At 41.6% G+C, this 17,194-nt stretch overlaps 1 protein-coding gene across 1 annotated transcript in view; it reads right to left on the bottom strand.

Annotated features, from left to right (window-relative positions):
- The window catches only part of spock1 (SPARC (osteonectin), cwcv and kazal like domains proteoglycan 1), a gene marked incomplete at its 5' end in the record, with an annotated part of 95,266 nt that overhangs the window by 18,063 nt on the left and 60,009 nt on the right, over positions 1-17,194 (bottom strand). The window contains 3 exon segments of the mRNA XM_047340694.1: positions 1,123-1,260; positions 4,834-4,966; positions 7,936-8,050. Of these exon segments, the coding sequence (XP_047196650.1) occupies positions 1,123-1,260; positions 4,834-4,966; positions 7,936-8,050 (386 nt within the window).

Genomic DNA, 17,194 nt, shown 5'->3' with positions numbered 1-17,194 from the left:
CGTATTGAGGGTATAAGCATATCTAAATATTCAATATTCCAACTAGACCGATTGATATGGGAACACAAAGCACAACCATCTCACTACTCCCCCAATTTGGGACAGAGGAAGCCTGTACCGATAACAATCCATCCTTTTCTGTGCTGCTTTCCTTTTAGATTGCATTTCTCCTCCAGAATCTCTCCATCCATCTGCTGAAATCCTATTTCCATGACAAACAATGAGACACACACAGTCACTCCATCACTGCTGCCTGTAGCTGTCAGAGAATAGTTTGGGGGCTGGGAGTGGGAAGGGGGGGTAAGGGAAGAAAACAACATGAGTAAGGGGAGAGGTGACAGGAGAGGAATGGAAACGCAGTGAATCACCAGTGAATTTGAGGGACTACCGGAGAAAGAGTTTTTGCCTGTGTGTGTGTGTGTGTGTGTGTGTGTGTGTGTGTGTAGAGTCTTGGTCCGATTCCAAGGCATCCAACAGAACTTTAAGTTGGTTGGGTCAAAAAACCTTCTCTCTGTCTGCACATTCTTCTCTTTGTCGATGCGCTCGTCCCTCCATCCGTCTATCCATCCAAGCAACTACATGCAAATACCCATCCATACAGTACACACATATTAAGCTAATATATTAAAGTCACAATATTATGTTATCACACTCAAAATTACTCAAAATTCAAAATATAAATGGTTCGTCATGAAAAATTCCCTCATGGCCTTAAAATGACTTAAATGTAATATGACCCCGTCCCTTCTCCTCCTCTCTCCACCCTCACAGCTCACCTGCAGTGAGAAAAGGAGCCTTTTCCATCTACTGAGTCCCACCCACAGGTTGACAGGATTGGTTTCTTAGCTTTGTGATGTCACAGACCCGGCCTGTCTAACTCGTTTTTTTTTTTTTTAACTTTTTCCTCAGAATCTCTTATCATATAGATTGCACAAATGGGAAACTTGATTTTCACCAGAGGGGCACTTCAAGTGACTGAGCTTGTCAATCACAACAACAAATGCCATTCCCAAGTATGTAACAGTCTAAATAAGTTATTTGACTTTAATCCCAAAATGAAGATGGGTTTGTAGGCAAACAGATATTAAGGCTCTCTAAACAAAGTAATCTAAACAAAAGAACTTTAGTGTTGTACTCACCAGCCTTCTCACTCCTGTGTGTTGGATTTATGAGCTCCTGACCCGGCAAACATGGACACAGCCCATCACATTTGACTGAGATTGTCTTCCCAGCGAGGCAGCTCTGGAACTCCAACTTACACTGGAAAAAAAAAAGACAAAAAACATGGGTAATGGAGGTTTTCTTTGAGTTTTTACTGAAGCAGACAAAAACGACATTACAACCCCATCAGGTAGATTCTTCATAACCTCCATCAGGGAGGTTATGTTTTTCGCCCCTGTCTGTTTGTTTGTTGGTCAGTTTGTTTGTGAGCAAGATCAAGCAAATACTACAGGATGGATTACCCCAGAACTTGGTGAAAGGATGTGGTATGGGTCAGGGAAGAATCCATTAAATATTGGTTTAAATTAAATTAAATTAAATTCTTGAGTCTATTATTTTGGATGTGTCCTACCTAGAATATGTCAAAATCAACATGACCTGCAGACTACTAACATGCAGATGTGTCCCTTGCCATGTAGACACACAATTAGACACAGAGATGCCCAGCAGGATTCAGCAGTAGCTTACAAACCTAATGCAATGCAAAAAACAAGATGGGCTACTTCAGAAAGTAATTTAACAGTATAAATCTCTTTCCAGGTAAGTGAGGGGTAAGAAATCGTTCGGACTAGTTGGGGGGAAAAAATCCAATTACAAGATCGTTCCAAGAGGAATAATGAAACCCGAGATGAGTTATGTAAATTCCGTTTGCGAGACGATGACGTTTTGTCAAGGTGAGACCAGGAAAGTGCATTTACACAACTACACACACATCATATCACACCCAGGCTTAGCCTTATCCTGCCAGCACTTTCATTTCCCACGTTATAATTCAAAATCTATCGTTTGAATCCTCCCCATCACCTCTTTGATAACGCTGCTAATGTTGCTTAATGAAATTTGTTGACAAAGGGATAGCGCTCCGTCCGCTTCACAGCATATTGAATTAGTTGTCTGGGGAGGGAGATGGAGAGAGAGAGATAGAGCGAGGGAGACACACAGACGGAGGGAGCGAAAAAGAAGAGAAAGCGCAGAAAATGGATGACCTCCCCCAGTCACTGTCAGCACAGCGAGAGGCCCCATGAATCTTTATGTTTGTCTCTCTGCAGGGGTTAATGTGGTTTTGATGAAATAGCGTTTTAACACCTGACTATAAGTAAGGAAGGGGGAGAGGAGGAGAGGAAAGGACAGGAGAGGAGAAGAGAGGAGAGGAAGAGAGGATGATTTAAGAGAAGGGAAGTAATGGACTTGCAATAATAATAATAATAATAATACATTTATTTGTATCGCACTTTTCAATACAAGTAACAAAGTGCTTTACCGTATGAAAGTCGTAACAGAGCAATAAATAATAAATATAAAGATAAAGATAATAAAAGTCATAGACATCATGCGATAAAAGCTTTTCTACAGAGACGTGTCTTAGGAAGAGAGATAAAGCAGGTAACCGATAGTCACCTGTTAGTGCTAGTCTAATCTCTTCTGGCAGATTGTTTCCAAAGGTTTTCAGCCTAGATTTTAAAATAGCTAGGAACGTCTTACCAGAGGATGTCAGACCGGGTCCTGGCTCGTAGGGAGATAAAAGGCCTGAATTATAGCTGGCTTTAAAAGTAATAAAATAACAGGCAGCCAGTGCAAGGATGCTAAAACACTGGAGAACTTTGAGTAAGACCACTATAAAGGTAGTTACAGTAGTCGAGGAGAGAGGATTTAAGGGTGTGAAGGATTTTTTCCAGGTCTGTATGTGAGAGATTGAACCTTGGCTATGTTCCTCAAATGATAAAAACACGATTAAGCAACCTTCTTAATGTGGGGTTCGAACTCAGGTCTTGGTCTAAGGCCACAGCCAGGTTCATGCTGAGGTCTCAGTAAATGGTGCTAGTTCACCAGGGTATGCTGTGCTATCATCTGTGCTGGAGGGGTGGGACCAAAGACAATTACATTGGATTTGGAGAGGTTTAGTTGGAGAAAGTTGTTTGCCATCCAGTATTTTAACTCAGTGGGCTGAAGCCTCTAAGGAGATAAGAGCACAGTCCTCTTAATAGGATATTGAGTGTGTGTGTATGTGTGAGTGAGTGTGTGTGCGGTTGGGATGAGGGAGGCATGTAATGTAATAATAAAACATGAATAATCTGGAGACCAGCAGCTCACTGGTGAGCAGAATTTAAGTTGGGCCACAGGGACCCATCACTCCACCAGCTAACTGAACCCCTCCAACTAAAGTACCGCAGAGACCAGAGGGACTCCCCCAGCTCTCCTCCTCCTTTTGTTCCTCCTCTTCAACACCTCTCCTCCTCAGCACAGCCTAGCTCACAGGGGCAGGTTATTAAGAAATCTTATTCTACAGACTCCCTCATACACAATGAGGAGAAACCCAGTCTCAGCTTGTGGCAAACGTTTAGAATAATATGGAATAATTCTCTTTATTAAATGTCTACAAACAACTAGACCTATATGTCATACATTTTGTTGACTTGTCTACATACTTTATCCAAAATGTCTCCAACAATGTTCAAAGTTAACGGGACGTTTCATTTTCATCACAATTTAATTGCATCATATCCAGATTAACCTGTGGCTCCGCTCATCTCTTCTATTACTTCTGGGATATGACGAAGGAAAAACTCACTGCCAGCCAGTCAACAGTTTTTTTCCTCCCACTGTTTGCATTGGTCACTCTTAACAGATCCCGATTATTCACTGGCATTTGCTGCGTGACATGAATAAAACTTTAACACATTCCCTGATCTGTGAATATGATTTGCGCCTTAGTTGCGCCAGGAAGATTTTCATCTGCAATGGTGGTGAAAACAACGACCATGATCCCACGCTGCCGTCAAACTAGGTCTTGTGTTATCGTTTTGATTGTGGGACCCCCAGCAGCTAAAGTATTGCATGTTTAATTTCCGGCAGTTAAGAAACATGGCTGGTATGTGGATGAATACCAAGCTTTCCAGCAGTAGCACTCTAAGAAAACTGTGCTTTGATGAGCCCTTCTCTCCATACACTGTTTAAGGAATGTCGCTGGCTTAAACGCTGGAATTAATAAACAATACAGAGCAAGTGACAACAGGCTGCTCCACTTTGCCAATATCCCTGTCACCAACACATCGATTCACTCCTGCGAGACACTCGAGAGACGCCTTCTATTGTCTATTTGTATGAGGTTCCTGTGTATTGGATTGTCCTTCACCCCTGGAAACCAAAAGGTTGAACACAGCAACAAGGAGATAATATGAATGTGGGTGTTAATAAGACGCCACAGTCTGCTTTATCAAGGACAGAAGGAGAGCGCTTCACTTCTTTCTTTTCCACCTGGTTTCACTCTTCAGCTCCTCAGTCTGTTCCTTTCTTCCTTGACTAATCACTAAAGGTTAAACCTCGTCTTTCTTTCCTCCACAAACCTGCCACTGTGAGCACTGTGTGATTTGATGGTGATGGGAGCATAGTTGGAACTGGGGCTTTAGAGTCAGAGGAGATGGTAATGATGGTTTTACAATGGTGAGTTTAAGCTGCTGATTGGTTGGCTTACGGTTGACCCTGTTCTCAGTCATTTGCCCAACATACTATGAGAAAATGATGAGATCAGTACATGGGGTAGGGTAACATTTATGTTTAATATTGTACATGGTCGATATTATACAAAAAAATGTAATTATTGATGAGACTCACCTTGGAGGAGTAGGTGTGTCCATCAGACCCACACACAGGAGTTGAGTGCAGGGCCGAGCAGAGCCTACATTTCCCAGGAGCACCAGCTTCAAGCCTGCGCTTGTGGCCTGCGCTGCCTTTTCTTGGTTTCACACTGAGGAAGAGAACAATGAGAAACAATTCATTTCATTAAGTCACGAATTGGGATTTTGACATAAACAAACCATCTCACCCAGCGTATGTGAAGCAAAACCCTTCCCAGGGGACAGTATGTTGAATATTTAAACTTTACTCTCATAAATCAATGTGTGGGGGTAAATTGAAGCACAGCAATAACTTTCCAGTCAGGAATATTATCGAAACCCAGCAGAGTCTGTTTCACACTGAGCGGAAAGTTTTAGAAGCGCTTCTGGTTTTCGGGGTCAGCTGAGCGAATCCTGATTGGTCCACGGAGGCCTTTTCAATAACCAGTGTAATTACATTTGATCCAAATCTCGCAGCAATTTTCTATCCAAGTGCTTTCATTGAACACCCCACAGCCCACATCCTTTGAGCAGAGACGGAATTAGAGGCAGAGCAAGTCGTCGCAGAAAAAATGAGAGTGACGATGACAATTGGTGCAGAGTGAACATCAACTACCGAAGTGAACAGGTGGAGATTCGCAGGCGCATGCAACCTGTGTCACAGGCAGAAAATCACTGCACGTGTGAATCTGTAACAGGAGCGCTAGAGAAAAGCACACTGTGAACAAAAATAATAGATTCTGAGCAAATTCTGTCCTGTTTCCTGCTGTAATAATTATGTAACATTTAAGTCTGCTGAACCCTCATCAGGTATAAGGCCGGGCATCACAACAGTTCTAGATTTACATATATGCTGGCTAAATTATCCAAACAGAGGACCAGGTGAATGAAAGACAAACAGACATCCAGGTCAGAAAATGCTGAAAGGTAAATATGCATTAAATATAAATAACTGCATATATTTTTTCCATCCCATAGCTAAATGGCAAAACAGAAATCTTGTAATTCAACTGGTTTGCTCTTCACACCTGACTGCAGAATGCCCCAAACTGCAGGAGCTGTATCACAAAGCTAGGCTGAGATCTAACTAACCACCATAAACAGATTCTGCATAGGGGACTGGGATTCTGCAGGCAAGGGACAAGATTTCCGGGCCGGAAGCCTTCTGGTTTCTGTTTCAAGTTTATCGAATGATGCTTGAGCAGTCCATAGAGATATACAGACCTAGCTGTAACAGATTGTTATTGGAATCAGCCAAAATGTCATCCGGACACAAAAAAAAAAAAACCTGTCTGATTTGCTCCCGACTAATTTAAGACCAAAACTAAGTCAGGACTAACAGTATTGTCACGTTGAAGCTTCCCCACCCAAAGCATAAAGCTTAAATAGTAATCCAAAGTCAAAAAGCTTGAAATCACATTAAGCAACAGCTCATCATTTAATCTCTCCAGAGACGTCAACAATCTGCAAAACTACAACACTCAAATCCCAGGAAGAGCATCAACCACTTTCTTGCCTCTTTAGAAGTGTCACACTCATCGGCGGAGCCACAGTGATTGCCACAGCAGATTAGTCATGCACACTGCACCGATAAACAAAAACCGTGCTGGCAGATAAGGCAAGGCTGCTTTAAGCTGGAAATTTGTAGGTTGATAAACGTCGCCTGAGATGCTTCCACTCATCTTCCTCGCCGTCCAATCCAGTGCTCATCATCCTCTGCGATTAAGCGCTCTGCATAAATGCCGTGTAGCGCGAGAGCGTGCTCAAGTTAATAGTGTGATTTGAAAGGCGGGATTAGCTTGGCGAGGGCAATTAGTGTATATGCATGGTGAATATTCAATGTTCAGGACATTTTCAGAGAGCAGAGAGGAAAGACAACCTCAAACAGACACTAGACAGCGATCTCTCTCTCTCTCCCCGTTATACTACTGTACTTCAGCCGCCTGCTGAGATTCCATGTGGCTCGGATTTAACGTTGCTACAGCCTCCACACAGCAGGATGGAGGCGCTCGCAGATTAACACAGCGAGCCTCCATAATTTAAAAAGGTTAATGTTTTTCTTGCTGCTAATGGAGATGTCCAGTTAAACATTATTATCAACCTATAAGGGAAGTCTGCGAAGAACTAAATCAATTTCAAAAAGAAGAAGAAACTTTGCTTTGCACGTTTCTGTTGACAGCAGCCTAGTGGAGAGCAAGACTAATTTGCTTGTGGAAACAACAGCAGTGATACCAAAGAGTGTACAGGGCATTTTCAAGAAAGTATTTTGTTAGCAGTAGTGAATAATGATCTTGACTCATCTCCCTGATAAACTATGCATGCTGCACCACAGTGTACATTAATTGCATTGCACAATATGGTTTCAAATATCTCGAGAGCAACAAAGTTTGAATTTGTCCTCTGAGAGGTCACTGAATCTGCGTTATGAGAATTACTGCAGCTACTTCAACTCACGTAGATAAACAATATCATGGTCCAAAGAGTCGATGAGCGATGCAGTCGGGGAAACGTGGATTTCAGGTGAATCGTTTGACATATTAAGCAGCAAATAGGACTTAATTAATGCAACACAAGGAAAGGCATTAAAGCAGAGTATCTTAGGAGCTAATGACTTGAGGAAATCAATTAAACCTCAAGACGGAGAAAGCACAACGTGTCTTTTAGGGGAAATGATTCTTGAACTGAAAAATTGAAAAACCTTAAAACTGGCAACGTGACAAGGTTGGAAACACAAACAAATTGGGTCCTGACAGACTCCAAAGGGCAAACTGATTGGATCACAATTCATTTGTGTTCAGAGTGTATTTGTATGTCACTATAATACAGATTCTCGCACGTTGCTGACACACAAAATGCTACTTCAATTCATGCTTCTGCTGCATTGGTATAATTTGCCTAACCTTCCCTGAGGGTCTTTAGCGTATTGAAGTTCAACTTTGCATAGTAATTGTGAATAACAGGCATTTACCCCAACTTAATATAAATTTCATATTTGAGGGAGAGAGATTCTTGCATTAAAACAGCCACAACTCGACAGCTTTGTTGTTTTCTTTTTGTAGATAAGATGCGGAGGAATAAATGTGATATTACTGGTGCTTACCTGTGAGCTGGCGGCTTGTGATTGGTGCAGATGGCCGTCTGGAAGTCACGGCTGACACACACCTTGTGAGGAGGACAGCGCACCTTCAGACAGGGGTCCTTGGTGGTGTCTGGGCCTACGGGGAGAGGACAACGAAAAACCTTCATCTCCCGAAGTGCAAAAATAAATAACACGCAGAGCGAGAGCATCAGGGGTGATATAGAGCTGCATTTGAAAGTTGATGCAGCAAAACATCAAGCTGTTCTTTTTGTTTTCCAGCTGGTAAATTCTTACATTCAACTAAATGAAGCAGGCAGAGAAATAATGAGTTGGGGAAAAACACGGAGACAAAAAAATGGAGAAAGGCACGAGGTAAACATTGAGTTTTCCGCGGTGTGAGTTGCTCTTAATGAGGACTATTCTCCCTGAGCGTCGACCCCATCTTCTCCCAAATCAATCTCCAAAGTGACATTATCGCCGTGGCCGCCAGGCACAGCTGGCAGGTGTCCAAGGTGACAAAAGATCACAGCAGCTCATTGACTCCGAGCATTGTGTCGTTTCACACTAGGCTAACAGCACACAGAAAGTCTCATTTGACAGACAGAAGAAAATAGGAAAACAGAAGATGGAGGAGGTAAGAGAGAGAGGGGAGAGCCTTGAGTAAAAATGAAGTGAGAGACGAGCCCACATCAGGCAGCAAACTCTGGGCTGATGGCCCTCTCTGTCACACAGGCTGTGCTGGATGTGGGTTGAAGAAAGATAAAACGCTTTTTAAAAAAAAAATAATGAACAAAACCAACTGAAAAAAACAAAGACAATAAAACGAGATCAAAGGCATAGTGGGGTTTAAACCACATGTGGAGACCACATGGCACCACCATGGTAAAGGGACTAAAAATGATTTCAAATCCCAAGTTAATTAAGACTGAGTGCAGAGTGTACAGATCAAAGCCCCGCGTTATGTACAAGTCATTAGCATGTGCCTGCTAACATCATAAAACAAGAGTGGCCATGTCTCCATTAGGGACTCTAATGGGATATGCTTGAGCCACAGCTGGTGTCTGATGTGAACATCAACTAGTTTCTGACCCGATCGTACATTGTGCTGCTGTTTACATGCTGGTTTATCAGCGTTAAATCAGCCAGAGACTCGGCAGTTTTTCACTCCTCTGCTTGCGGTAACGCTATAATCTCCACAACCATCTTTAAGAATGAATGAGCAGCGACCCATATCAACTGTAAACATACCTAACTCTGTCAGAGGAAATTAAAGAGCTCTCTTTATCTTTGAGGTGTAAGAACAAACACACTCAATAATGACAGAGAAGCTGAGATAGTCTCAGGGGAGGAGATTCATAGTACGCTGCACACATCTGTCATTAATGAGCAACGCACTTATGTCTTTACAACCTGTAAAACACACACACACACACATGCAAAAGCACATATACAAGCCTGCGTGCCCTCTCATAATCTACATCGCAGAGACAGATAGCCGTCTGTGCTAGAGCATGTTTCTATTGCCTGCTTTTTGAGACCTCCATCTCGCAGTGCTGCAGGAAACCTGTTTTATTTCACTTTGCTACATAATGACTTTATCACAGTGAGGAAAAGAGAGATGGAGCGAGGAGAGGGGAGAAGAAAAAAAAAATGGGGGATTGTCTCTGGTTAACAGAGGATTGGAGAACAATTTAGGATTAGAGTGTGACCTCCACTCGCGGCCAAATTGGAAGTAAGACACACACGTACAAATGCCACTTTATCCACCTACACACACCAATATGCAAAGCATTGCATGTAGACCATTACGATAAAACGTTCTCATCAACAATAAAACAGTTAATTTGCAGAGACAACGCTGCGCTGAATGTGGAATCGTTTTTCTCAGCTTATGTGATTTGAATTTTTATGCTATGTAAAGACAGGAGATGGGAGGATAACAGAGGGGACAAGAGGAGCAGAGACGAGAGGAGAAAGAAAAGAAGGGTGGAGGAGAGGGGGGCAAGAAAAGATGAGAGGAGAAGAGAGGAAAGGAGGGGCACTGTAAACAGAGAGCAAAGGCAAAGACAGAAGAAAAAGAGGGAGGGGGAAGTGGAAAGAAAAGGAGACAAAAGAGAGGAGAAAATGACAGAGCGAAGAGGAGGAGGATTGTTGGGTGAAAGAGAGTTTTATCCATCTATTAAAAGCTTGAGTGAGCAGCATTGGCAGTTAAACCAGCCAATCAATTGTAATGCAGGAGCACTGCAGCACACTCTTGCCACCTCTCCTTCACTTTCCTCAGTACGTGTCTCTCTTCTCCTTTTATTCCTTTTTTCTTCTCTCTAATCTTAAAATATGACTCTATTCTCATCCTTGTCCGTGAATAAGTTAATTTGCATGAACAATAAAACTTGAAATGCCTTATTACGTATCCATTCATTCCAAGTGAAACTCCTCTACTGAACCACATTTTTACCTTGAAAACGTTATTGATTTATGTAAATGAACAAGGTTGCCTGTTGCTGATAAGAATTTGCCAAATGAACAAGTGCAATGGGTGTGAGTGTGAGTGTGTGGTATGTGTGTGTGTGTGTGTGAGTAATCATTATGATTCTTCATCAGACACTGCTGAATGGAGGAACTGTGAAAACACATTGCTTTGAAATTGGAGGCTGATAAGGGAGGACGCAACACAAGAGAAGTTTAGTCGTGTGTGTTATTCACTGTACTGTTACAGATGCAGTTTCTGAGCAACAGCAACAGTTGCCCACACAGACACGGCTCCCAATTTGTCTAGCGATTGTCCTTGGCCATTTGTAAAGCTGACTGATGACCCCCGGGTGCCCAGTTACCAGACTGTAGGGGTGAGACAGATGGAGGGGTTGGCAGAGCTGTTGCGGAGGGTAGCGAGGACACAAGACAACTGCAGATGATTCACAAATGGCCCCAAAAATGTCCTCAGTTTTAATTTAAGTCGGACACAGACATATTGTGTTCCTGACGGATATTTCCAAATAATTGCTGGGACCAAATCGTGCTGTAAAATATCTAAAATAATTTGTATTTCAGTCAGATTTACTGAGGATTTATGGCAAATGGCCACATTGTTACATTAGGTAGAAAATGCTTGGCACAATAAACTCTCAAATGATGCAAGATGCAATGCTTATTGTGCAAATAACCCTACAAATTAACTTAAATTAACAACACTATCACATTAATCATCTTACATATTAATTTCAAGTCACATGTGGATGTAACAATGGACCCACTTAACTTTATTAGATGTATCAGAGAGGAAGCTGGGCAGCTGCACTGGAAGACCAGCCAATCAAACTACACAGGCACTAGCCAAGCAAATCCCAATGTGAAAGAGGTTGCAGAGGCAGCTGGTGAACCTGGTATATGTTCATCTGGTTGTTGTTTCTCGTGTACGTCTCTTTAGTATTACATTGATAGCTAGCATGGCATGTTAGCACTATAGCTGGCTATGTTATGTGTCCAAAGTATGACCAATTGTTGTCATTATGATGATGATGTGCAAAAATCCAGCGTCAGGCAAGCACAGTCTGAAGCGCTAGCTAACGCAAACCATATGGGTTTTGTTTAATGTTAATTGAGAGATTCTGAAGATGGAGGTTACTCTTAGAAATACAATGTACATAGAACAAAAAAACTGTTTAATCTACCATTGCTCTCAAGTTTTAATACAGAAAACTCAATAAAACGCATCTGTCCATAACATTGTCCCTTCTGCTCTAAAGAAGCAGTGGTGTCATTTCCTGTTGTATATTCATATCTGTGCTTATAAACAGAGGCTGTAACAACCGACACATTTTGAAATTTTGTCCGTTATTTCTGACACTGTCAGAAATTTGATTCCTCCTTTGGTCCTTTTGATGCAAAAGCACTAAATTGGCTGCTAGTGGTTTTGTCCCACAGCGTTTGATCTGCTGCAGAAACCACTGTTTTATAATTTTTTTTACTGATGACCAGTGGTTTCATCATGTTCCTCTCAGAGTCAACTCTGGTGCGGAACAGAAATTGTACATTGTAAAGGGACCAAAAGGGAGAGGCTGGGTTGGTGAAGGAAGCTGCTGCAGCCGCCGTTGTTGGCATGACTGTATGTGCAGAGTGATTGTGGGTGCATGAATGTGATTGGATGTTACCAGTCAGCTGATCGCCAGGCAGCTGGTGAAGCATAAATGAAGAAGCTGATGCTAATCAGGAGTGTGAATTCAGAGCATGATCCAACTGTATTCTGCATTGTGACAGAAATTCCCAGTTGAAATGAATCTATCTCTAAGAAAATTGGTATTAAATTGAAGGGATCCCATATCTCTGTGTTATATACATGTATATATTGTAATTAATACGAGAAAAATTAAGTTGTGGCTCAATGATATTCGTTATATTCGGAACCAATATACTCCTCTACTAAACGCAACAAAGTTCTTAAGACTCTCACAATCTTAAATAAAAAAATGCATTCACGTGGACACCTTGTGGCTGTTGTACGTTTCACTGCTGTGTTTCTGTTTGCTTTGAACGCTCGGCTGTTGCTGCAAACTCAGAACCATCCCAGCTACCATCTGGTTAGATCTGCTGTTGTATGCCGAGGGGGTGGGGAATGGGGTGGGGGGGGAGGATCAATATAGTCCTTGGTTGGTAGCTTAGGCTCAGAGAGCACAGCACGAACATAAAAGAAAATCCATCCCTGCTGGAAAAAAAAAGGTTGTGCTGCAGCGTAGACAGAAAAAAAAATTTGGTTACAAAAAAAAAAAAGCTTCAACTGACTGAACATGAAGATCAATGAAATTTTCATTAAGCCCGTGTAAAGAAAATATGCCTGTATTTTATCTATGAACATGTAAAGAAATACGTGAAGCTATGAGAGGTTTGGTGTATTTTTCTCATCCCTTTGTGTCTCTAGCCACACCGGAGTTTTACCCAACGTCTCACATGTCATTTTTCAAGCAATCCCTATATCATCGTGGTGTGAGGCAGCGTTACAACACATCTGCAGTAACATCACCCAGTGTTACAGTCTTGGAGCTTGAGTTAACTGTTTGGGACTTTATGTCATGACATTTATATATATGTGTGTGTGTGTGTATATATATATATATATAATATAACATAGGTGCCCCCCTCCCCCAAAAGTAGTTTTTTGAATTTCCAGGGAGAGACACTTCAGCCAAAAGTTAAACTTGAACTTTTTATTGAAAATATCCATTCTTCTCCACTAAAGGTTAAAGATGTATAGATTTAAAAAGTCGTTATTTGGAATATATAAAATATTTAACCACAACAAGTTGTTTCTAACACTTCCAAAGCGTACACGACTTTCTTCTACACATACTCATGGTTTTGATTCGAGCCTTTTACATGGAAAACGTAGAATCGTTCTACAGTCTCTGAATCATTGTTAACTGCATTAGCGGGACAGTGTTGCTGTTTCATTGCGCTGTTATTCACGCAGACATGCCACAAATATGGCAATTTATTGTCTACACTGTGCAAGAAGTCCTCCTTTAAAAGGCTCCTGGATGATTCAACCCTAAACATGTCTTCCAGCTATTTAATTGCTGCAACACTTCCAAGTGGGTTCCTGGCAGAAAAGCACATTACACTTGAAGCAGTAAAATTTTATTACAATTAAACTTGACAGTAAATTGCCCTACTCGTCCACTTTTTTGTCTCCGCAAGATTTTGTCCATCCTCTTTTCTTTCCCACCTAATGTTTCTTAAGAGACAGGAGAAGTGGCGATGGAGGAGAGGGGTGAGATAAAACACTGTTCCCGTGTCCTCTAATACTGGACGGTGGCCAGAACAGAGTGCAGTGATTGGATAATAAAGATAGTCATAGTTCAATAGAAGAGGCCACATTGCCAACAAGCCCTGTCAGAGACTAGAGGGTGACCTTAAATGAATTGCTGCTGTGCTGTACATGGGTCAATGGGGTGTTTTTGTAATCTGTGTGCACGGGTGTGCGCGCTCCTTTTCCATCTGTGTGCTCTGTTGCTCTCATTGTTTGCTCTCCCCAGCTACTGTTTCTAATAGCAAATAAACAAGTTTAAAATTAAATAAACAAGAGCTCCAACAACCATTCCCAAAGGACATGTTTCTGTTATTAGAAAAATGAGCATCACATTCAGGCCCTGATAAACTAATTAAAAAGGTGTTTCTTCTCTTTCACCTGGGGGTCTGCAGAGGAGAAGAGAGAAGAGAGAGAGAGAGAGAGAGAGAGAGAAAACCGATCAGGAGGAGATAAAATCTCCGTCTGTCTCTGCTTCGTGAACGTTCCTCCGGGTCCGACTGTTTGGGCTGTGAGAGGCGTCGGAGCGAGGGATGACAGAGAGGAATGACGGAGGCATGAAAGCACAGAGAGGGCCTCTGGGAGAAGACGGAGATAGAATGGATTCACCATCCAGAAAATTAATTATTGAAAACATGGGTAAATCATATTATTGCGGATGTGGCTGTGGAATGGAGAAGATAAACAGGCCGCCAGAAGAAACCGCAAAATACCAGGAGACTGAGGGAGGCTGAGGACTATCACCTACACAATGAATAATCATCGCTGGCCATTAACATTATACACACATATTCCAACACATAATGCAAACTTACACATTGTATTGGAAAAACACCTCTGTCTCTTAACTTGCAGCTAAAAAACATTTCTATAAGAACAAGGTGAAAGCAAATAATCTCTTGGTGTTTGAAGACAGCTTCAAAGTGAAGGAGCATGCGAAACCTACCCAAGAATTCATTTTAAGTGGAATTTGCAACTAACAATCCACATTTTGTTTTTATTTTATACACGACCTGTTTAATTTGCATTTACGATCCTTAGCATCATCAAGGAGAACTGAGAGGATGAAAATAAAACATGCATGAAATGTGTTTGGTTTGAGGGAACACGGACACGCTCAGAGAAACACAAACAGATATTTGGTTCGAGCTCGGGGCTTGACGTTTATACTTTTATTTAAAGGAGCGCATAAAGAAGTTTAGAGCTGTAATGAAAATGTATCAAATTTAATTTTTTTCCTCAATACACGGAGACATTTATAAGAAAATAAACTAGGATTTTAATCACTAGCTTCAAATTGTATTTATCATTTATTAATCTTTAATATTGGGGACCTACTGACACGGAATCTGATTTTTTATATTTAATTAAAGAGCCTGTGTATCCGACACACTGAAATAACACAGCTGCAGACTAGTACATCTCCCACATGTTATTCTTTTAAAAGCTTCTTTAGCCAAATACTGAAAATCTATAGTTTGAAAGGTCAGTTGGGAGATGTCACCTCTGACAGTGATGGACACCAATATTCCAACTATTGACCTTATTATATAAATTCGATTTTAGTGATGAGTTGCTAATATTTAGAGCCTAGAGACTTTATTCCGCCATTTATAAAACCCCAAGATGAAATAGTTTAATGCACAATGCTCCTGTTAACCATTGAGGGAGACTTCTATCTGATTTTACAAAAGCTACAACTCCTTTTTATTTTCCCATCTTGTTTACATCCAGGCCATGCGTCGTCAAGCAGATGTTAACTGCTTGTTGAAGTCACAAAATGCTGTGAAAACTCCAATAAGATGTTATAAGAAACTGCAGCCGAATGTTTTCCGCCCTGATTTACTGATGGTTATTAGAACTGAAGCTCAGTGAACCTGTTTATCTTTCCAACCTCAGTGTCTGAACCCAGTCACTCACCGCTGCCCCCAAATAATATTTCACATTCGCCAGTTTTCCCAGGCTTATGATCCTGCACTGCAGAGTATAAATGGTCTGAAGGAACACCTCTATAATAGAGTCGTTCTTTTTATTCTAAACACAAAAGAAATAAGTCTGCTCAGTGTGTTTAGACACAGAGGACGTCACCGGAGCAGCAGATTTTGTGAGCAGGTCGTCTCTTTCCGACCTCAGCCAGCAAATCACATTATGTTTTTTTCTCTGCAGAGAACACTGGAACAATATTTATCAACCTTTTTGTTAAAAAATCTGAGAGGATCTGCTTTGGCTGAATTTTGTAATATCTATTTTCTCTTTGTATCTGTTTTGTCGATTGTGGCAGGGTTAGAAGTGCGCGTCAGCTGTGCACGAAGGGAAGGTTTTCCTTTTATTCACTCACTTCTTCTTTTAAATTTGTACAACGTCAGCTGGTCTTTTTTTTCGTTTGCTTTAGAAAAAAAATCCCCTCGACTCTAAACTGGACACATGTTGCTGCCAGACTCAAAGTTAGTGTCAGTTTGACCTTCAGTCGATGTCAGGAGAGGTCACAATGAAGACCACGCTCTTGACTTGTGCCTGGTTTCTCATTGACCCACTGTGACTTTTTCCTCTGTCCTCACACACCATCACATGCACACACACACTTGCACAGGTGGATGACAGGCATCTGGCCTGTTGCCTCACCTTTAGTGTCAGGGATAATTAAATGTTTTTGCACTGTCCTAGACGGAGGCATTCATTAATCTAAATCTGAAAGGTGTGTGCGTGTGTGTGTGTGTGTGTGTGTGTGTGGATCAGCCTTCTGTCTCCTCTACCTCCATCTAGTCTTCTCTCCTGTTATTATCCACTTATGTTCACCATTTTATCAATTTTACTCTAAACTAGAAATACCGCACTCTGTTTGCATGCCTCCTCTACCAGTGTAGTTTCAGCCTATGTAAAGTTTGTTCCACACTCTCACACTTTTGCCACCGTGACCTTGACATTTGATCTTTGAACAACAAACTCTAATCAGTTCACCGGTGAGTCAAAGTGAAGGTTTCTACAAAATGTGAAAACATTTCCTCAAGACATTCTTGAGATATTGCGTTCACAAGGCTGGGGCGAACAGATGCAGATAGACAACCCTGAAAACTGAGAATGCCTCAGGCCACATGGCTGCCAACAGCATGGAGGCATATAAATATTCAAAACAGAAATACCTACCCTGACATGCAAAAGTTGTGAGTGTCCATTAGATCACAGCGTTACCCAAAGCATGTGTTGAATCTAAAGCAACAGCAATAGACAGTTCAATTTGTCTGTGTTTGAAAACCCTCTTCAATCTCTCCTTTCTTTAAACACCATCTAGAAGACAAAGCCTGTGCGCTGAACTGAACACATTATGCCTCCAGCCAGATTACTACACCACACAGTAACTCACAGCAAACACCAGACGAGAGGAAAACGGAGATTCTGATGAGGCGACATGTGATTCAAAACGCTCCCACTTTGCTCCATTTAAAGGCAAAACGACTACGGTTTGTTTGCCCATATAGAACATGA

This window comes from Hippoglossus stenolepis, chromosome 7, assembly GCF_022539355.2.
Source record: "Hippoglossus stenolepis isolate QCI-W04-F060 chromosome 7, HSTE1.2, whole genome shotgun sequence".
In the NCBI taxonomy this organism is placed as follows: Eukaryota; Metazoa; Chordata; class Actinopteri; order Pleuronectiformes; family Pleuronectidae; genus Hippoglossus; species Hippoglossus stenolepis.
The sequence above is the reverse complement of the archived record's forward strand: the minus strand, read 5'-3'. Positions and strand labels throughout refer to the sequence as shown.